Below are 21,562 nucleotides of genomic sequence, written 5' to 3'. Positions count from 1 at the left end.
TGCTCCTCGATAGGCCGATAGAGAATAATTCCAGATAGCAACTACTGTTTTTAAGCTTAGAAAGGAGAGCATTCATTTTATTTTTACCTCCCTCCATGCCAGTACTGTTGGCTCTATTGTCATTTTATCTCCATGATTTCTGTACTTTCCTCATTACGTGACTGGTTACCATACAAAGGTCAGGTCCTCCCGAAAAACAATGGCTTATAGTGACCGTAAAGGTCAGCAACAAAAGTGCACTCTATGTCTTTGTGCTGTCTCTGTGTATCTTTGTATTGTTGCAGAATGACTAACACTTATGGTAACCTGACCACAATAGTATGTTCAGAGAAGGGGGAGGAGGGGGTGTAAGTTCTGAGTCACGTGCACTTTTTTTGTACCCATTTTTTTTTCTCTATTAGTTTTAATCTTTTACGCGTCATAGAAGTCTAAGGCAGTGTTGGCTAACCTGTGACACTCCAGGTGTTTGTGAAACTACAAGTCCCAGCATGCTTTGCCAATATATAGCAGCTTATTACTGGAAGGGTATGCTGGGACTTGTAGTTTCACAACACCTGGAGTGTCACAGGTTAGCCAACACTGCTCTGAGGTAATGAGTTTGGACTTTTCCCGCCTCTGCACACTTAGACGCACGTAGGCGGGCTGTGGGCACGCTCCTTGTGCACCAGGCACACCGGTACAAAACTTTATTTTTGTAATATTTTTTTAATATTTCTACTGAGACCCACCATATGGTTGCGGTTTCTGTGAGTAGGCGGCCCCTCAGAGATGGCGTCTTCCAGCATAACACACGTCCTCTGCAGCTCTCCATTCCAGCTGGGCAATTGTCTGTCGCCTCATGATCATAGCTGTATTCATTACAAGCTGTCGGCCTGATTACTATTCAAGTATTGTACTTGGTTAGATCAGACAACTAATACATGGGGATTCTCTTCTGATGCCGGCCGCAGACGAGCTCTTAAAGAGAGAGCGATTACATTATTTATTTTATGTGTAGTTTTCATTCGGAGACTATTATTGTGATAGAGAATCTTGTTTATAGAGTGCAATATGTTCTTAAGGGGATTGATAGGTACAGGAGTCTTGGGGTAAATATACATAGATAACAGGTTGAAGACCCAGGCCACAAGAGCTTACAATCGGAAGTGTAGGACCCCGAAGTGTCCTGAGCTGCATGAATGTCACTTCTGCCTGGTAAAGCGTTTCGTTATTTGTCTGGCTAGATGGAATCGCTTGCCGATGGCCCTTGTACAGTAGACTGAATCTGTCCTCCTAGATAAAGTCAAAATATGGGTGACCGGGTTACAGAAATGATCAGATACTGTCTCTGGTTTTAAATTGTTCTCCCTGGAAATGCCTGTGCCTGCAAATGTCCCTGTTTATCAATTGTGCAGTACTGTTTTGCAAATATTTGATGTACTTCTCACAATGTATCTTATTCTCTGGTGTTTATAAATTAAAGCAGCAATCCCATATAGAAAATGTATTTTACTTACTTTAAATAGCAAGTTAAGCACATTAGTCAAGCATGCATCTGATATCCTCCTGCAAATCATTATCTCCCTTTCAAAAGCTCTCTGGTTGGCAAACAAAAATGTCTGCCAGGCACAGTCAATCTGCCACGCAGACACAGGTTCTCAGATCACAGAATGCCATGTGATGGCAGAGGGGGGAGACGGAGGATGTCACAGTGCAGACAGAGCTCAGAGGGGCGTTTCAAAGCCTCTCTGCTCACTGCATCATATGCCATGTGACTGTGGTTGCCACGGTAGTACAGAATCCTAAATCATTAACAGCAGCCTGAAGGGGGAAAACAAAGCAAGGGAAAATCGTAAATCCCAGCATTCTTCTTCTACTATAAATTACCGAGGTGGGCTAGAAAATTAACTTATTTTATCAGAAGAGGAGTATTTAAAATGTAAAAAAATATATGCAAAAATTTACAATGTACCAAGTGCAATAAATCATGTAACTATAAGGATTGTAGCATATCCAGACCTGCACATGGTGCGCTAAGGTTCACCTGCTCAGCGACTGCAAAGTGCCCCTGTAAATTATTTTAAAATGTTATCAGGTCTGTCATTCACGTCTTCACCGTTCACACCTTCGCCTTTAAAGATACCTGTTGTAATGTCGCTCATCCATGACCTTTGTGATGATAACCCAGAGTTACCTTCAAATCCTGTGTGGGAAAGAAAGAAACAACCTATTGATTCCGTGCAGAATGCAAACATATCCTTCGCCTCGGACAATGTGTTTCCTTGGCAACCAATCTTAGTGGGCGGGGATATGCAAATGCAGTGTCTAGTTCAGGTTATGTCATTTTGTTCAGCAAAATACAGATTGCATTAATCCCCCTCCCCTGTAATCTGGAATGTATATAATGTATATACATATGGTGGAGGCGGAAGGGGATTTACACGTTAGTAATATCAGCCACAGCAGTGAGAGATTGTGGCTGACGTGTTGCATGTGCTGTGTTAGCTGTAGCTGTGGTGTATGTTCTGTCTGTATACACCGTGTTCAGGGTCAGCTTGTGTGGAAGCCACAAGAAGAAAGAGATTGACACTTGTTCATATTGTTCTCAAGGCTCTTGTGGAACCACAACTCCCATCAGTCACTAACGTTCTATACATAGTTTATAATGTGTCCTTATTTCATGCTCTGATAACATTTCTCCACTATAAATAAAATATTCTGCATAATAACTAGATATCAGCACATTAGATTTGGTTTTTCCTTTCTTACATCTTTCACTACGTACCGACGCCTCAATGTCTTTGTGTTCTTTTGACGCCTTTGTTTTCACCTTTAATAACCTACCTATCATATCCTGTCCCCGCGTTCTCTGCGGATGCTCCCTAGGTATCCCGCCCGTTCTCTGTCTCGCTTAATTTCCTGCAATCTGAAAGTTATCTGGTTGTCCAGCAAAATGTTACACTCACAATTTGTGTTTTTGAGGAACAGCGATTAAAAACTAGGAACCACGCGTTGCAAAAAAATGGAAATTTTAAACCACATCCTGTACGTATGAAAACTATGATCACGGGCAGTCTTCCAGGATTATACCTTTATATATCTTGGTGTGTTATTGAAGTGATCAAATACGTGTTTGGGTTGGTAGTTACCTGTAGCCCCCTATGTCCCATATATATTATGTATAAATGATGTTTCTTTTTAAACAACTAGAATGCTGAGTGTCTGTCTCCTTCCTCCTATTTGCATAGAAATGACGGTATGTCTAGAATTATTTGTATTTGTTTTGTATACCCGTCGTCCTGAAATAAATATACCGTATTTGCATCGTGTGTACCAGCTGTGCGTCCTAATATGAACTCTGCGTATATTGAGACTTATTAATAAATGATACCAAGGAATTATTTAAATATGTCTTCTGCTTTAAGTCCTATAATAGGGCTTTGCTGGGGGCCCTGTTTATACAGATATTATTTATAGTTTATACATAATTATTATTTATATCGCACTAATCATATTACACAACTCTGTGCAGAGAATGTGATCACTCAGTATATTAACACCATGGGTATTATAAGGAGTATAAACCACAGCACTACAAAATTACGGCAACAAGTTATTTGTTGTTATATATTCTGTAGATCTTTACGCGTTTCCTGATGACTTGTAGACTGACCACCATGGCGAAACGCGTTTCGATATTTTATTCATGAATCGCACCTGCTTCACCTGTATATTATATACATTAAGTGGCCCTGACAAGCATGCATGGGATATTTTTCACCTTGTGATACGGTATTTTATACCTAGCGGGCACCAGGCATGGTTCACACTGTGTGACCATTGTTGCGATGAATGACAATCGGGAGCTGGCAGGTCGACGCAGCCCTCTCGTATTATAGCCCTGAGTAAGAGGGTGGATAATAGAGGAAGTTTTGGGGATTTTCTTGAAAGTGAAGAAAAGAAATGTGACTGGGAGAGAATGGGGAAGGAAACCAAGTTTTAAATGACTTTAACCCCTTCCAGTCAGATCCTCCTCCCCTGCGGCTGTAACCGTGAGATATGAAAGTGTGCCGACCACTTATATACACAGCGGAGGCAGCCATCTTGTGGGCTGAGGTAATGTCCAAGCTGTGAATTCACTAGGACCTGGTGCTTCGTGCCTCAGCCATGAGAGGTGTCACCAGTTCCTTGTGAATTGACTGGCTGCGTTGCCCTCCATGTAATGTGGCTGCTCTGTGTTGGGGGTAAAATAATCACAAAATGTTGTCCAAAAAGAAAAAAAAAACCCTAAGGAAAATTATTTCCATTTGTTTATGTGTGTGTATATAATATATATATTTTTTAATATGTGTAGTCACGAATTCCTGTATCCAGATTATCTGTGAAACCGAAGTGAGGAACTCTCTGTTGCCCAGAAACTGGTGTTTGTTTGTATATCAGTGACCAAGTTGTCACAACAACTTACATAAAGTATGTGGAAAGGGACAGTTCCTGTATATTTTGAGGAGGAAAGACCGTCCCTACATAATGTGGGTGCAGATGGGTGGTGGTGGGGGGGGGGGTCCTTTACATTACATCACATCACATCACATCCCAGTATAAGCGGTAGAAAGAAGGGTCTGGGGTCTTCAGGTTCCACAGCACTCTGCATTCCAGGAACATAGATTGTGGAGATCTTTGTTTCTTCCTTACCTGGCTCCGTGTTCCTCCTCTGATGGGGGCATTTGGGAAGTAATAAAAGATACTTGTTTTGTAAAGTAATATGTGCTATCATTTTAAATAGTTTTTTCCCCCCTATTTAACGTTACCACATGAAAGGGCCATTAATACTTGTAAACAGAAACGACTCGGCCTAAGAGCTTACAATCTAGTGATCTGTTTTGTACTGCTTGGTAACAACACCTCACTTACAGTAGCTTTGTACCTGGTGCAACTGAGCTTGTGGGATGCGTAATTCCGCTGACTGACATGGCTGGCTATTCCCTGCTGTGCGGCCATATATACACTGACTGACTGCAGTTGTCATGACCCGCAGTTCTGAATAATTGAGGGTACTAGATTTTTTTGTTTTTGTTTTGAGGCGGCGTAAAGGTTAAAAGTGCCTGTTTTTCTGTTTATTGCACTGGTGGTAAAAAGCCATTTAATCCCTTAACCGGTTTATAGGATAATCGTATTTTGTTTATTATGCGATGCGCCTGTCTGGGCCATCTGGTGGCTGGCAGCTGCTAGTGACACGTTGTGGTGGGTGTCATTATCAGAGAGGCTGTGGATCCAATTACATTGTGAGAGGAGATTATTATGGCATCCGTTAAGGAAGCCGCTCTGGTGGCAAGCCGCTTTTAAACGGGACCGGTCGGCCTCTACAAGCCTTGTGCCGTGCTGCAGAAATAATAATCATAATAGGAGTTGCTTTGTGAGTCCACATTTAGTTGTTTTTTTTTGTGTGATTTGATAGGCTGCATTCTCATGGTGAATACAGGTTCAGTTCACAAAATGGCTGCCACAGAGTGCCTCAGTGATGTCACTGGTTCCTGGTGAGCTAATAGGTTGCCCACTGATGATCTCCATTCACAAAATGGCTGCCGCCACCGTGCTCACAGGCTACAGGTGAAAGTGCATTGTGGTGTTGTTCAGACCTTGGAACACTTGAACGTGTCGTTTGCACAATGATTAACCCCCTTATCTTTTCTGTTCCTCACAGAGCTCCGCGCAGGAGATTGGAGAAGAGGTGGATGACGGTGTTATCTACAGCATTTCCCTCCGCAAAGTGCAGCTCCACCACACGGCCAACAAGGGGCAGCGATGGCTGGGGGTAAGCAGGGTTCCGTCTCCCATGGGCACTGCGGAAGGCGGGCTTGCCGGACCCCGGGACACCACGGTGAGGAAGACAGGGATAGTGGAATACCGGGATGGTGGGAGGATTAGGGCTCCTATCGGATTCTGTAAACGTAATGCTCATATTTTTTTATTTTTTACTTGTGGTCAGTGCAGACAGTTAAGGGCAGAAATGAACCACCTCATTTTATGGTCTGCCGTCTCTGGTCTTTCCTTTTTTACCTCACCCGTTCTTTCCTTTACTATATTACTAAACAATGTGCTAGCTGCTACTGTGTCTTTTATAAACATTTATACATTGCCTCATCCTGGCTCCCCCGGCTTATCTTCTGCTAATTAACACACTCAACCTTCTATCTTTGTCTACAATAATGTCCTGTCGCTCTTTATTTCACAACATGTACATCTCCCACCGACGCATGTCTGTTACGCACTGCCGCCTCGAACATCTCTCTGTCACCAAAAGCCGTCAAATGCAAAATAACTTTGGACTCTGTCACCTACGAACATTGCGGCAGCCATTTTGTGGGCAGAACAAATATTCCTGTCAGTTTGCGACAGGTCAGTGACATCACTGAGGCAAGAAGCGGCTCTTGGTGAATGGATATTTGAATATTTGTTTTGCTCACAAAATGGCTGCCTCACCTCCCTCCGTTAGGACATTATTTCCTAGTAAAGTGATAGGTTGCGTTTTCAGCACACAAAAATGGCTGCCTGACCGTGTGCTGGTGGAACATTTTGAAAGGAAAAAAAACTAATTTTTTTTCCTCCCACTAGACTGTGTAATCTCCAGCTGCAACGTGACAAGAAGGGGCCCATGTTTGGGCGAACTGAGGTGTAGACTGCTTATGTTATTCTTACCTCTGCTAGACAGAGTCCATATCAGAGACTGGGTGTGGTGGGGACGTTGGCCCGGCCAAGCCGAGGTCAGCCAAGATCTGACAGGAACATGAATCTGGTCTTGCGAGTCTCTGGGGGGGAATCTTTTAGTTTATAGAACCCAGGAACGGAAAGGGAATGGTTCCCTGGAAAATTAAACACGCATTAAAACTATTCTCGCTGCAGGGAAATGAACTATACAGCCTTGAAATTCCTTTACATCCCAGAGGGATATAGTGAGAATTATTCCAGTGATTTGCACATTCAGCACTTTAGAAGTATGACATTAAGGAAGGAAGACTGTGGAAAGCTTATCTTATCCTGTAATACGTTAGTTAGACAAGTCTAGAACAGTGACAGGCAGCTTGTAGCATTCCAGCTGTTAAACTACAACTCCCAGCATGCATTGCCAGCAGAGAGAGGTAAGAGGTGGAGACACCGTTAGAAACAGCCCTGCAGATCAGGCAATCTTAACTTGTGGATTAGATCCTAGTATATGGAGGCCCACGCTGCTTTTGGGGCAGTCCTCAAGATGTTCCTTTTGCAAAACCAATATTCATTGCCAACAAATGAACAATATTCGATACAATTTTGTGCAAGTACCTATCAATAATATTCTAATAATATACATAACTTTAAAGCCAACAGTAGAGTAAGTAAAGGGAAATACACTCATAATTCAAAATATGGATGCTGGAGTGCGACAGGTTTAAAAACCTTGGAACCAGAGGTGTTCCTGGAAGGGATCCCCCCAGTTTTAATAAGTGGAGGAGGTAGGGATTTGCCCAAAATGATTGCGTTGACTCCCAGATTTAATGTGAACCCTCAACAGAGAAAGGTTAAGCGCCTCAAATAAACTTGTTTGTGTGTCTTTATAACAAGCAATGTCCAGCTTATTTGTGTGTTTTTAACATGACAAATGTAATTGCTTTAGTACGTGACAAGTTTTGGTGCACTATGCCAGAGACTGATAAAAGCATATAAACATGCTGTAGATTTCTAGTGATGCTCAAAGAACATTTCCTCTAAAAAATGTTGCCTGTCTAAAATCATTAAACAACTTTCAGGAATAGCTCCTGATATTTGAAATGGGACCTTGCCTGGAATCACCTGTTTAAATCTCAGAAACACACTGTTGCTGCCATTTGATGGGTTATGAATAACTGATCTTCCTTAGCAACAGCTACAACCAAGGAAACAAACAATTGACTGCACTGATTTTTTTCCTCCCCATGGTTACAGGTGTTGCTATCAACATGTATTCACAACCCATCTGGTAAACTGCAGCATTAGTGTTTCTGTGATTTAAACAGGTGATTTCAGGAAAAATTCTTGATTTAAAGTTTATTAGTCCTTTTAGAATACTTCTGAAAACCTACAAATGGCCATAGTTTGAGTTATGGCACATTGCACAAAAACACTTTTTTATTCATGCTAATCTAACCCAACTGCTTGTCATCTAACCACAACTTACTCTCTTACCAGCTTTAACAGCACTCTCTGGTACTAGCTCATTTCTAAGGCAGACCACCCCAGTAGTTCAGTAAATAAGATTTTGGACCAGGTTGACGTCTGTTTTTCCCCCCACACAGTTTGAGAACGAGTCGGCGTTGAGCCTTTACGAGACATGTAAGGTGCGAACCATCAAGGCCGGGACTCTGGAGAAGCTGGTGGAATACCTGGTCTCCGCCTTCAAAGGCAACGACTCCACCTATGTCACCATCTTCCTGTGCACCTATCGGGCCTTCGCTACCACTAAGCAAGTGCTGGACTTATTACTGAACAAGTGAGTCCATCGTGAGATAGAAGTATGGCCACCATTTATGGCTAATGGGCAACCTGGGCAAACCTTCCACGTCTTCTAGATTATTTCCAATGCCAAGTACAGAAGAGTTATGTCATTCCACAGGGCCACCAAAATAACATTCCTTGTCTGGTGATTTAAATATTGACTAACAAACACAGAAGGGAGCAGAGAGATTGATGTGTTTAGTAAAAATTTCAGGAAGGCATTTAAAAGCCAACAGGTTATCTGAAGGCGGAAGACCCTTTTGAGGCTTAATTTGAGAAGATAATTTTCTCTAGACTGGTTACATAACTAATAATCTTTAAATACTGTAAAAAAAAAAAAAAATGGGCTGCAATATATAAGAGGGGGAAAGCAGAACGAGGAACATGGAGCAACTGTATAAATAACTCATTTTTTTTTATTTTAAGGTTTTGGCGCCTACACCCGCAGCTCAACGGCGAACACTCCCATAATACCATTGACGACCGCCTGGAGCTGAAGAAGTAAGTTTGATCTACCATGTGCTGCTGCACTGATAATCTGCTTGTAGTCACTTGGCAGACGCTCAGAAACACAAGGTGTTCCTATAGGAGGAGAGATTCCGTCACATTCACAAATACTCCCTCTCGCTACAAACCAAACATATTAAAGGAACATCAGACATTTGTGGTGGTTTTCAGGTGGGGAGGGGGAAGCATTATCCCCTCGCACTCCGCACATCCTGTTCGCATTCAGTTTTGCAAAATTACCTTCAAAAGCTTTTCAGACCGACACTCACAAATGTCGGTGTTTTTTATTTTGTTTTGTTGGTGTTCAACATAAGCATTTTATTCTAGAGTGAGGAGCTTCCAGAAATGTGTGCAGCTTCCCAGACTGGAACACAAAATATTTTTACAGTGATATTTATTTTATTACGAAACTTTACGGATGATTCCCCCCCCCCCCCAACAAGTCCGAACAGTCCCCAGTAAGATCAAAGAGCAGACGGTGAGGGGGAGACTGACCCAGACACTGCCATGAAAAGCCCCTTCTCAAGCTGACTTAGTGTAATAAATGTGTCTGGTTACCTGAGGTTACGGTATACAGAATATATATATATTTATTAGAGAGTGATTGGTGATGTCACTTCCTCGTTATGTTCCGTTATGGAATGTAGAATTATCAGTGCGGAGGAAACGCCTAGTTCTGAGAATCCTCTCAAACCTACAACTTTGTTTCAAACTGAAACCTCTATTTTAAAGAATAATGGACCCCCTGTACTGTAAAATAAAGACACCTCCTGTTATATGGTCAATAAACTTTTCTGTAGATTCTCATATCTTTATATTTGCCTCTGCCGGCTTGTAAAGTTGTTGACTTGAACGTTATGTTTATCGGCGCACCTGATCTTTCCATTCTGATGCATATGTATGGCTTTAAGTGACTGGTCTGTGTTACACATGGATGACGTGGGTATATGTTTTCTTATTTTCACCTTTGATCCCAATATTTTTTCCAGAATGAGTCTTCTACACACGTGACTCAAATATATGTATGTAATGCTGTATGTAATGCAAGTATCAGTGGGAAGTCATTCCTTCCCTGCTGATTTGATTCCCTATAGTAGACAATAAGTATATAGAAAGTTACACTTGTATAGAAGTTTTAGCATAATTATAATTTTAAACTACAGCTTAGGATCGCTTGGTTCGCTTAGTTTCGCTTGGTCTTTGAGCTGTTGTCGGCTACAATTTAAAACGGGACTAAAAACCAAACATGCTTGTGACCGATTTGGGTTATAATTTAATAAAAGCAGAAATGATGGACGGTTCCGTCACTCAGAACCATAATCTCTGTTTGTATTCCTTCACCAGCACCATCTCGTCCATCTTGGGAGCCTGGCTGGATCAGTATTCGGAAGATTTCCGCCAAGCACCGGATTACGTGTGCTTGAAGCAACTTATCGCCTACGTTCGGCACAACATCCCCGGCTCGGACCTGGAACGCAGAGCCCGCAACCTGTTGACGCAGTTCCAGCGGCAGCAGATTAGCGAGTTGGATCAGGACGGTGAGTTCATCGCACGACACTCCGCAGACAGAGTTTGATGGAGCATAAAACATTATAGAACTGGCCGTAAGCAGTCAAGTCGTCTTCCACTTCTTCACACACAGCTAAAGTCTATGCCCTTTGTTCTCAGTTCAGACTGTTAGTTATATTTAGTACTTGGCTACGTCTTAGTGGTGGCAGATTGACCCCCCCACGAGTGTAAGTTTATTAGAGCGGACTCTGGGCTGTTCGGAAACCTGTGAATGACGTTCTCCTTCCCTCTTGTCCGACAGTTGTGGACCACACAAGCTGCACTTTCCGCCTGCTGGAAGAATGCTCTCTCTTGGAGGGGAAGTCGGACTTCCTGTCGTTCCGGCAGGATATGGTGGCGGAGCAGTTTACAGTCATGGACGCCGTGAGTACACGTTATATCGTTGTCTGACCGGTATTAAGGCGTCCGGCCATCTACACACTTTGTAGTAGTAGTATTGTTGTATATTGTATTTGTTGTATATTGGTTCAGTGGCTCCCTCCAGTCTGTGCAGGTTACTGCTACAGTTTAATATTCCCACTTCTTACTTGTTCTCTCCCCTCTAAAGCTGCAGTGTGTATCCTAACACTCTCTCTTCCTCGCCCACCTTAGGATCTCTTTAAGAAAGTGGTCCCCTATCACTGCCTGGGATGCATCTGGTCCCAAAGGGACAAGAAGGGCAAAGAGCACTTGGCGCCGACGATACGCGCCACCGTCTCACAGTTCAACAGCGTCACCAACTGCGTCATATCCACGTGCCTGAGCGACCGGTCGCTGAAGCCCCAGCAGAGAGCCAAGGTGGTGGAACGCTGGATAGACGTGGCCAGGGTATGAATCTTCTCTCACCAGCTCTTTACATGAAACCTCAGCTCTGGGGCTTTTGAATGGTCTTGTGAACCAAACTCTCTCTCTCTGTAGGAATGTCGCATCCTGAAGAATTTCTCCTCCCTCCGCGCCATCTTGTCGGCTCTTCAGTGCAACGTCATCCACAGGCTGAAAAAAACATGGGACGAAGTGTCCAGGTGAGGACGGCCTACATGTCTGATATTCCATGTGTATATATATATATATGTGCGTGTTATCGTATAGATAACAGTTTATGTCCTACGTGGTATAGTAAAGTTCTCTGCTTGTTTTAGGGAGAGCTTCCGGATATTCATGGAACTTTCAGAAATCTTTTCAGATGATAACAACCACTCGTTAAGTCGTGAGCTGTTGATTAAGGTGGGTGTAACCACGTATAGCGCTAACGAGGGGGGAGCAGTTCACCAAAATGCAATTAATCTAATAATATTATTAGTGTTTGTTTATGTAGCGTCCATTAAATTACGCAGTGCTGTGCAAAGAATATGTAGTATTCATATCAGTCCCTGTCCTATTGGAGCTTACAGTCTAAATTCCCTGGCACACGGACACTCAAACTCATGACCCCAGCGCTGTGAGGCAGCAATGCTAACCACTGTGCTGCCCTAGTTATTTAGGATTCACAAATTGTATAATGTACGCTATGCTTTACTCAGTCTCTGTAAGCAGCCGATGGCCTGGTCCCGTGAGCTTACACTCAGATTTTCGTATCCCAAGATTTTTAACACTGAAACGTGAATGTATTTAGTTGTCTCTCACAACCCTCTGCATCTTTAAATGGACCCACGTGTAGGAATACTGTTGTTTTGGCCTCTCCTTTTAAGAGCAGTCTCTTATCTTATTTAAGATGAACTTTCATTTATGTTTTGACTTCCCACCCGCCCCCGCTAATCTTCTTGCTTCATGCGTAGCTGGTGCAGTGTACCCCAGATATGACTCCTGTGTACGTGCCGGGAGCGTCTGCAAGCTGCTGCTATGTGTGAGGGAAGCCCCTGGTACACACCCTTCTACAAACACCAGTGCAGTGCGTCAGAGAGGGTGTGTGTGTGTGTGATACAGGGCATGTAGGAGTAAGAGGGAATCCCTTCTCTTATCTCCTCTCTCCAGCCAGAGCCCAGCACAGATGACTGGCCACGTCTTATCAGACGCCAGGTTCTCATACCTCATAGACTGCGCCAGTAAAGCCCCACGCTGCCACCTCTGTGTATGAAAACACTCTTCATGCATAAACTTCCAGACTCTGTAGTGTGGGCACCCAGGATGCCACCAATCAGATTCCACTCCTCACATTCCCAGAATTCCCCTCTCCTACCATTGACCACCTCGGAGGCAGCTGTCTGCAATCTATAAAATACACACTGTTTCCTTCTGTTATTCAGCCAGGGCAGTGTAGTAAACTGTCTTCTATTCCTGGCCTTCTAACGAAGATGGGATTGGTCGCAGGAATTCCAAATATTATTGCCAAGCTCCTTGAACCACAAAACAATTGCTCACACATAGTTTAGATTGCAACGTAGGGTTACGGAGTCCTGTCAGCTGAACGGTGTGTGGGAAGACGTGGCTTGTTTATTATTCGACCGACCGTAGGCAGCCGGTGGCTGTCGGACGTCCAGCTGTTAGTGAACTACAAGTGATGCACACCCGGACTTTATATCTCACCCACCGCCCCAAGAATATTTGTCTTTCTTATAAATATTATTGTGGATGAAATCACACTCTTCGCTCTTCTTTAACACTTCTTTCTTTCCTTTGACTTTGCAGGAGGGCACTTCCAAATTTGCAACCCTCGATATTAACCCTAAAAGGGCACAGAAGAGGCAACAACAGCAGAGAGAAATGGTAGGTGGCCGCGGTCACCAGCCCTTGAAAGTGTTCTTTAGTGGAAAGTTTCTAAAGCGTTAACAGGTGGCCAACATTGTACGCTGACACATTATTTATGTAATAATACCACATAATAACTTTACTGATTGAAGCCACATGCGAAACTGGAATCCATTGGTCTTAATGCATGCGCCCTCTGGTGTTGAGTTGGGGTATTGCTTAGACTTTGTGCTATTGTTTGCAGGGAGTCATGCAAGGGACCATACCGTACCTGGGCACTTTTCTCACTGACTTAGTGATGCTGGACACAGCAATGAAGGATTATTTGGAGGTAGGTATCCTTTATCTTTCTGCTTCCTGATTGCTGTGTGGTTATGTATACAAGGGTAACACCACTTATTAATTCAAGTTATAGTACTCAGGATATTGTCTAGAAGTAATAACTCTCAGTACCTGAAAATAACAGTCAAAGACTCAGAAGCACACTGTTGCTGCCTTTGGCAAAGAGGCTGTGGAAAGCAGACTCTGTGTAGTCCATAGTTTCTATCACAGATAATAATGTTACAGATAATGTTGAGGAAGGACGGTTCACAGCCTTTCTGTCAAAGGGCATCAGCAGTTTGTTCCTGATTCTTCAACTGATATTTTCAGACGGATATCCTATTTCATGTATCAAAAGCTCTTTGAGTAAGTTGTGGTACACAGCATAACCATCTCAATTAGTCACTAACATATTGAGTAGAGTCACCCTTTAGTTTTGCTTTTCTGGATTATTAATGTGCTCTCTATTTTGTTTCACAGGGAGGTCTCATCAACTTTGAGAAGAGAAGGAAGGTGAGTCTTGTTTTCTTCCTCTGGACCCTACTAATCTTTTAGATTGTTAGATGTTATAGAACATTAGTGGTATTTTCACTGACCCCATAGTTATACGTACAGCCCTCCTATACATACATGTGATCAAGGTCAGCATGTTGTATAGAATTCTGGACAGTTGGGTTTATCTGTAGATCCCAAACCTTCTCCTATAGAATGCTCAGTGAACATTCTTATTGTAATGTATTTATATCTGTATTATTGTGCCTCGATAGGAGTTTGAAGTTATCGCTCAAATAAAGCTGCTTCAGTCTGCCTGTAACAACTACAGTTTTATACCGGAAGATTCCTTCGTTGAGTGGTTCCACAGCGTGGAGCGGCTGAGCGAAGCGGAGAGGTGAGTCTGCTGTGTGCGCTGAGGAACACGTCCTGTGTAGTTTAGCGTTTGTACTTACATGTGGAGCAGCATGAGCCGCGTAAACAGATTTGTTCGGCCATATTGTTATTTAGATATCAAATTGACCAATCATTGTGTAGCACCTCCCCAAGCAATCAAAAGTGCAGTTATACAGTGTTCACATTGTAGGAACAATCTGTTATCCAATCATAATTGTCCCTCGTCTGACCTGTTTGGTTTTTTTTTGGATGCAGCTACAGCCTTTCCTGCGAGATCGAACCTTTGTCCGAATCTGCAAGCAACACGTTAAAGGCCAAGAAAAACACAGGGATCATAAAAAGATGGAGCGAGTAAGTACCCCAAACGTGGGTCCCCAAATCTCTATGGCACATCTAGACAGCAGTTTAATATTTTCACATTTACACTACCTAATGTTTATTTTTCCATTTGATAGGTTTAGATATATTTTTTCTGTTGACAGACGTAGATCACCAAGACTTGAGTTTAAGCCAATGGCAACAATATTCATGTATTTATTCACACATCAAGCTGCTGTGTTGTAATAAACAGGAAATAGATTGTGCGCAGGAACAGAGTAGCCGTCTTTCCCTATTAACCTGTTTTTGGGATGTTTGTCTCGCAGTCGCCAACCTCCGAGCTCCGAGCCCTGCGCCAGTGTTAGTTCCCACTCCAAGTCCTTCGACCAGCTGAAGTGCAGCCCCCACCTCTGCGGAGGCGACACCGCCGACTCTGTCAGCGTCACGTCAGCCGGTTCCAGCAGCTCCGACGTGGAGGAGATCAACATCAGCTTCGTCCCCGAGTCGCCGGATTGCCAGGAGAAGAAGGTACGAGAGGAACAGCCCAGAGCCGCGCCGGCCACAGAACGCTGTGCTCCCGAGGGGGTCAGTCCCGAGTCTCTGTGCTTTGCTGTGTGGGGAATGGATTAGATGAGACTTTGTTTTGTATCACTTGGTATTAGTGGGGGACAACTACACCCTATAAAAGTAATTGGCGGCACTGTGGTTATACGGAAGTGATTCTGTACGCCCAGGTCCACACTGGCAGCCAATCCAGATAGTTAGACCGGGCATGTTACCCTCATGGCTTTAATTTATAAACTTATAAATACTTTGCTAAACATAGAGGTTATACTTTATCACTCCACTTAAATATATTTGTGTGTTGTCTGTAGATATATGGGATATAATGTATCCCATAAAGGACATTTTAAGGATCTCGGAACTGCCCCGGAGGTTCCGTGACGATATAAAGCATGATGCTATAGGAAATCCCAAGCGACTCTTAATATTTGTAGTTAATGACATCAGAATTGACCATTTATACAGAAAGTATTCAGATAATTGTATATATTTATTAGTGTCTCTTGTGTATGCTAAACCAATCTCCTGAGTTAGCAGGTTTCTGATGACTGATGATCTGACGTTAACTTTGTGCCCCTAGTTCTGGGAATCGACCTCGCTGTCGTCTCTGGACACGTCTGGCATTGGCTCGGGCTCCAGCAGCGCTTCTTCCTCGTCCGTTTCATCCACTCCCGTCTCTGCCTCGCGGACGCACAAGCGCTCGGTCTCTGGGATCTCCTGTTACTCCTCCCTGTCTCTCCCCCTCTACAACCAGCAAATAGACGACTGCTGCATCATCCGGGTCAGTCTAGACGTGGACAACGGCAACATGTACAAAAGCATTCTGGTGAGGAACCAATAAAAAGCTCTGTTGTTCTGAGAATATCGAGTCCCTTATTTGAAGGTCCAAATACTTCATTTTTTAGTTTTTGCCTCATGTCAAGCAAGAGACTATTGTTCCTGCTTGTTACGCCAAACCTACCACCTGGGGGACCATCTTGGTTTTCTGTCCCGATTGTAAAACATTTGGAGGTCTGCGATATGTATCAGACACCCTTTCCTGGTTATGACTCCATCAAGCAGGATTATGGGTTTATGTCCCATCTGCCATCTTCTCACTCTTTGGTTTATCTGCAGGTAACGAGTCAGGACAAAACGCCCGTAGTGATCCGCAAAGCCATGGCCAAACACAACCTGGACGGGGAGCGGGTGGAAGAGTACGAGCTCGTTCAGATCATATCCGAGGAGAGAGGTAATGGAATTTCTGCAATGCCGCTCGTTCAGGAATGTACAGAGGAAACACTTTTCTATAGTGTTAGAGACCGGTCCGTCCACTTCCCAGTTACCGTAAATGACCTCACCAGTTTCGGGCTCTTAAGAGGAGCCAAACACAGTGAAGGCATGTGTCTTGTAGGCTGAACCGATAGTCAGAACAATGTGGTCTGTCAACGCAAGAGAAACCAGAGGCTTCAGTGAGGCGTAACCCATCTAATGGTGTGAGCCAGGGGCGAGACACCACATCACTGGGTCCTATAGTGTAGCCCATCCTCTGTGCTCTTACGCCATGATGATGGAGTATACAGGGAGCGACAGAAGTACTGCCGGGCACGGTGTGCACCTAGCAGTGCCAGTAATTCCTCCACTGGTCTGAACCAATATTCATTCACTAGAACACCAATCACAGTGGGGCAACACTTAGTAAATTACATTAAAGGTGGGAAGACTGATTTTTCTTCTTGGGTCGAATAATCCTTTAAATGACCTGTGTAATATATATATATATATATATATATACTTATTACAGGGGATAAGTCTCTCAATTTGCATTTATTTATTATCGTCCTAATTTTAACATGTCATCTGTCCTGTAGTTTGTCATGAACTCTTTGAACAGCATTTAGTAAGCTATAAGAAGTATCACTTAGTAAACGTATCGCACGTTGCAGGGAATATAATATTGTGTCCTCTCCCGTCCTTAGAACTAAAGATCCCGGATAACGCCAACGTCTTCTATGCTATGAACTCTGGAGCCAATTATGACTTTGTACTGAAAAAACGCGGCTTTTCCAAAGGTGTGAAAATCAAGCACGGATCTAGCTCCACGTTGCCGCGCATGAAGCAGAAGGGACTGAAGATAGCCAAGGGCATCTTCTAACTATGGAGGGACCCAAAGGACAACACGTCTCCCTTTCCCCAGGGGATGAGGAATGTGTACAATGGGGCGAGGGCCTGAGATCCCCCCCCCTTCTCACTTCCAAGCTCTCCGGCCTTCACTTCTCTGGTTTTCCCAAATTGTGAGGAAAGAGCGAGACGGGCCAACGAGAGACATGTTCAGACGCCGCATCTCCCCCATTCCCAAACGCCATCAGGACCCAGAATCCGCCTCCACACCTTAGGTGCCTTCACGAGGAGGGGGTCTCTGTGAGAAGACTGTGAAGAATGCAGCGACCAGCCTGTGCCATGCCAAGGGATCCAGTATTAAATCGGATGTGGACATAATGGAGTAGCCCATTTGGGTTTTGTGTTGACACATTCAGACGGAACAATCTGCGTTTCTATCTTGAGAACCTGCGCAGATTTATAAGGCCGTGACCGGCGTATATTTCGCCGCTAGCCATCTTTCCCCTTAAAGGGAGCTTAATGTAAATACTCAATCCCCCAGTGGATACCATTTATTCGGTGGGTTTTCTACAGATAAAAGCACTTTGTAAGAAAAAAAAAAGACAAACTTTTTAACCCATAAACAACCTGCGATGGGACCTCTGCGCCACTGAGTTTATTATTTAAGCCAGACTTTTTTTTTTTGCCAGGGAAACAAAAAAAAATGAGCGTCAGAGTTGGGGGCTAACACACGGTGGTCTGGTTCTAAACCCCACTTCTCCACTCGATCCAGCATTTCAAATCACACCAAAGATCCAACAGCGGAAAACCATTCTCCGCTAGGTTATTCTTTATAGCCACAAGATCCAACCATTTAACCCTCGTTTCACCCCCACCCCCTTTGCTGGCTATCACAGGGTTAAATAATTGCATTAAACATGTACAGTTGTTTCCTTCTGTAAATATCCACCCGACATTTTTACATTTTTCTGTCAAAAACAAACCAACAAAAAAATTTGGGGCCAAAATAACATTTTCTCTCCCTCCCCGAGCCCTCGACAGGGGCTATGAAGTTGGTCAGACCTGTGGAAAGGCTTTTTTTTTTTTTTTGGTGTAAAATTGTTTTTTTTTGTTTTCTTATAAATATTTATTGGTTGTAAATAGATGCTAGACCTATATTACATTTATTACACTGTCATCATTTACATATTTGTTTGATGCCTTTTTTGTTACTGTAAATAAGTCAGTGCTTCCCCCCCCCCCCCTCTTCTTGCTCACTAACCTTTAACCCCTTAATGACACTTTAACCTATACATGGCGAGAGGGGCTTACAATTTAAATGCATTTCAAGCAATTATTGCATTGAAGGAGTTCTTTTTTTTTTTTTTTTTAGTTTTTGGGAATGTGGGGGTGGGGGGCAGCGTGGAGAGTTTATTAATGGGTTTGCAACCAGCTCCGTTGGCTGATGCTGATTGGGTCATTTCAGCAGTGATGTCATGAGGCTCGTTCTTAAAATGGTCGCCACAAAGACAACAATGTTTACAAAAGAGACTTATGGCTTTCATTTACACATAAGAAAATGATCTTTATTGCTGTACAATGCTAGTGCTGTGTGTTTGCTGGGAACCGAACCCTCTAATGATAGATCTTCCTGTCAGACTGGTTCCTGTGTATACATTACGCCATGACCTCAGTGCTATTTGTATCTGCATGTTCAGGTCATATTTCATTGACGTGAAGTATTCAGGGTTTTCTGGAGCAGATTGTCCTCAAACGTGAAGTAACTTAATGACTTAAGAAAACCATCTTTGAATACAGGTCTAGATCCAAGATGGCACCCGCAGTCGGTCTGTCATGTTTTTGGCATTAGAAGGTCCTATATTTCTACATTGAAGTGAAGTATTCAGGGTTTTCTGGAGAAAATCGTCCTCAAATGTGAGGTAACCTAATGACTTTAGGAAGCCATGTTTTGTATAACAGGTCTAGATCCAAGATGGCATCGGTTAGTCAGGTGGTCATGGTTTAGCACTAGGGGGTTCCTATATGAAGTGTTGTGGTGAACATTTCAAGTACCGGCTTGACTTATTTTTACCGCCTCTTAAAAAATACAGACTGTAGTTACCAAGAGACAAGGCGAGGAGCTCATCTATGCGACGCTATTAGACTCCATTACCTTACTGAAACTTAAAAGCCATCGGTGGAGTTCTATGGCTTGTGTGTGTTTGATAATGTTGGGAGTTATGAACCCCTTGTCCGGGTAGCGACTTTGGTGTGTGAAATGGCCGTTGACAACAATTGTACAGAAGACGATGAGGGGTTTTGGGGTTTTTTTTCACTGGGTTTTGCAGACCTGAATAAATGGCCTGTCTTCGTGGAGTTGTTGGGTTTTATAAACCTCCCTATACTGTGTCTTGGCCTTGGAGAGCTGAGCTTTATATACATAGACCACACATCTATATTGTATAGCCTACAGCTCAGATTGATTCCGATATCTCGGCAGTTCTCGAAAAAGTCCTGACGATCACTGCTCGTAAATGAGTACATTGATTAGTCATCATTATAGACATTAGTGTTCAAAACAACATTGTTCTGGGCTATCGGGGAGTTGCTGTCATACTGTAGCCCTGGTTTCTCAAGTCATGATAGGAGGAGTGTGGTTTTGTGTGCAGATGGCTTAATAACTAAGTTTCTTCTACTCAAGTCAAGTAGCCTGGTGCCACAGATCAGGAATTACTTGTTCGGAGATAACTGCAGTATTTGACTTAAATACTTAGGATATTGAAGGTTTGCTGCTTACACACAGCGGAGGCGGCCATTTTGTGTCCTGAAGCAGTATTGGTAATAATGCGGCCTATTGGTTTACCAGGAGCTGATGACACAACTGATGGTTCGAATTTTGGTTCAGCCGCAACATGACTGCCTCCCTTTTGTCTAAGCAACATATACGTCATCACCATTTCCATTCTAAGAGTTGCCTGCCCTTATCTAGGTGATGTTTTGCCACCATTTTGAAGTGAATGACCGAACTAGCTTGCTGTCAGAGAAAATCGCTACAAAAAATAAATCCTCAGGTACATTGTTGGCTATAATTATCCCTGTTTTCTTTTTTCCTCCTGATTTTTTAAAACTGGAAAGCACCATAAATATCATGTATTTGCCTGATAAAGTATGCATTGTGTCCACTCAAAATGGCTTTATTATAACCTGTTTCATCTGCTACATTATAAGACAAGAATGGATTGGGTAAAACTACAACTCCCAGAATACAAAGCTGTCCATATCTAACTTCCTGCGCCTTAATGCTTAATCTTCCTTTGACCGGCTTCTCCGTGATCTGGTCTGAGGTAATTCTTTTTTGTATGTGAACAGGAATAAGCATGCGATATACCGTTTACACAGAATGAAATACTAAATACTTCCTGCCATAACATGGAGACTATTCTCCCTTCTCACAAGTGCCAATCAGTTCTGCAGGGGGAGTTAGTAGTCTAACTTTAGGGCCTACTCTGGCCAGTGAATTCTGGGATTTGCAGATTTTAACAATCCAACTGTCGACGTTGACTTTTATTTTTTTTAACAATTTACCAGGTGCAAATGAATTCAACTGTGTGCTCTATTGCAAAACTGTGACAATACCAGGAAATATTTACATATTCCATTACAATGCATTGGAAGCATTCAATCTTGGCTTGCTTACTCACTCCCCCTAGTGGTACAAGTCGGTAATACATAACAGAAATTGTTAATCTCCTTACAGTCAGTCCTGGGAGAATAAGGATCTCCAAAAACTCGTATCTGAAGCGACGCAACTCATCTCTGACTCTCCTTCATTTTTATTTTAAGTGCAATCTTATTTTGGCCCGTGTGTGTGTGTGTCTGTGGGATTGCACCGGTAACGGTGCCAATGTTTACAGTTGTTACCCTGTCTCTGACTGTATGTCATGTATTTTGTAACTTGGATTAATGAAGGAGACTGTTCTAAAGTGCTCAGTGTACACAAGCAATGTAAAGTAGTCTTTGCAATAAATTTCAACACTCCAAAACTGATATTATGGTCTCTTTCTGTCATATAACATCATGTCTGCGGCTTATACCTTGTTTTTTTTTTTTTCAACAGCCCAATTTCTCTAATGCAACGACTCCACTTGTTTAAAAATAGTCATCCTGT

General features: G+C 43.0%; 1 protein-coding gene across 10 annotated transcripts in view; it reads left to right on the top strand.

The window, feature by feature from the left end:
* RALGDS (ral guanine nucleotide dissociation stimulator) overlaps positions 1 to 21,441 on the top strand; it is a 165,299-nt gene extending 143,858 nt beyond the window's left edge. For 7 of the 10 annotated variants that reach the window (XM_075185338.1, XM_075185337.1, XM_075185335.1 and 4 more), the window contains exons 2-18: positions 5,681 to 5,857; positions 8,286 to 8,479; positions 8,911 to 8,985; positions 10,336 to 10,529; positions 10,802 to 10,923; positions 11,152 to 11,367; positions 11,458 to 11,561; positions 11,679 to 11,763; positions 13,165 to 13,242; positions 13,469 to 13,555; positions 14,026 to 14,058; positions 14,313 to 14,434; positions 14,689 to 14,784; positions 15,078 to 15,336; positions 15,896 to 16,141; positions 16,432 to 16,546; positions 17,274 to 21,441. In XM_075185338.1, the coding sequence (XP_075041439.1) occupies positions 5,813 to 5,857; positions 8,286 to 8,479; positions 8,911 to 8,985; positions 10,336 to 10,529; positions 10,802 to 10,923; positions 11,152 to 11,367; positions 11,458 to 11,561; positions 11,679 to 11,763; positions 13,165 to 13,242; positions 13,469 to 13,555; positions 14,026 to 14,058; positions 14,313 to 14,434; positions 14,689 to 14,784; positions 15,078 to 15,336; positions 15,896 to 16,141; positions 16,432 to 16,546; positions 17,274 to 17,449 (2,247 nt within the window). In that variant the 5' untranslated portion in view covers positions 5,681 to 5,812 and the 3' untranslated portion in view covers positions 17,450 to 21,441. The remainder of the gene's footprint in view (positions 1 to 5,680; positions 5,858 to 8,285; positions 8,480 to 8,910; positions 8,986 to 10,335; positions 10,530 to 10,801; positions 10,924 to 11,151; positions 11,368 to 11,457; positions 11,562 to 11,678; positions 11,764 to 13,164; positions 13,243 to 13,468; positions 13,556 to 14,025; positions 14,059 to 14,312; positions 14,435 to 14,688; positions 14,785 to 15,077; positions 15,337 to 15,895; positions 16,142 to 16,431; positions 16,547 to 17,273) is intronic. The other 3 variants (XM_075185339.1, XM_075185330.1, XM_075185329.1) reach the window with 3 other exon arrangements.
* The last annotated feature ends 121 nt before the right edge of the window (positions 21,442 to 21,562 follow it).

The sequence above is a fragment of the Mixophyes fleayi genome, chromosome 9 (assembly GCF_038048845.1).
Source record: "Mixophyes fleayi isolate aMixFle1 chromosome 9, aMixFle1.hap1, whole genome shotgun sequence".
NCBI lineage: Eukaryota > Metazoa > Chordata > Amphibia > Anura > Limnodynastidae > Mixophyes > Mixophyes fleayi.
Note: the sequence above shows the minus strand (reverse complement) of the source record. Positions and strands in the feature narration are given on the sequence as shown.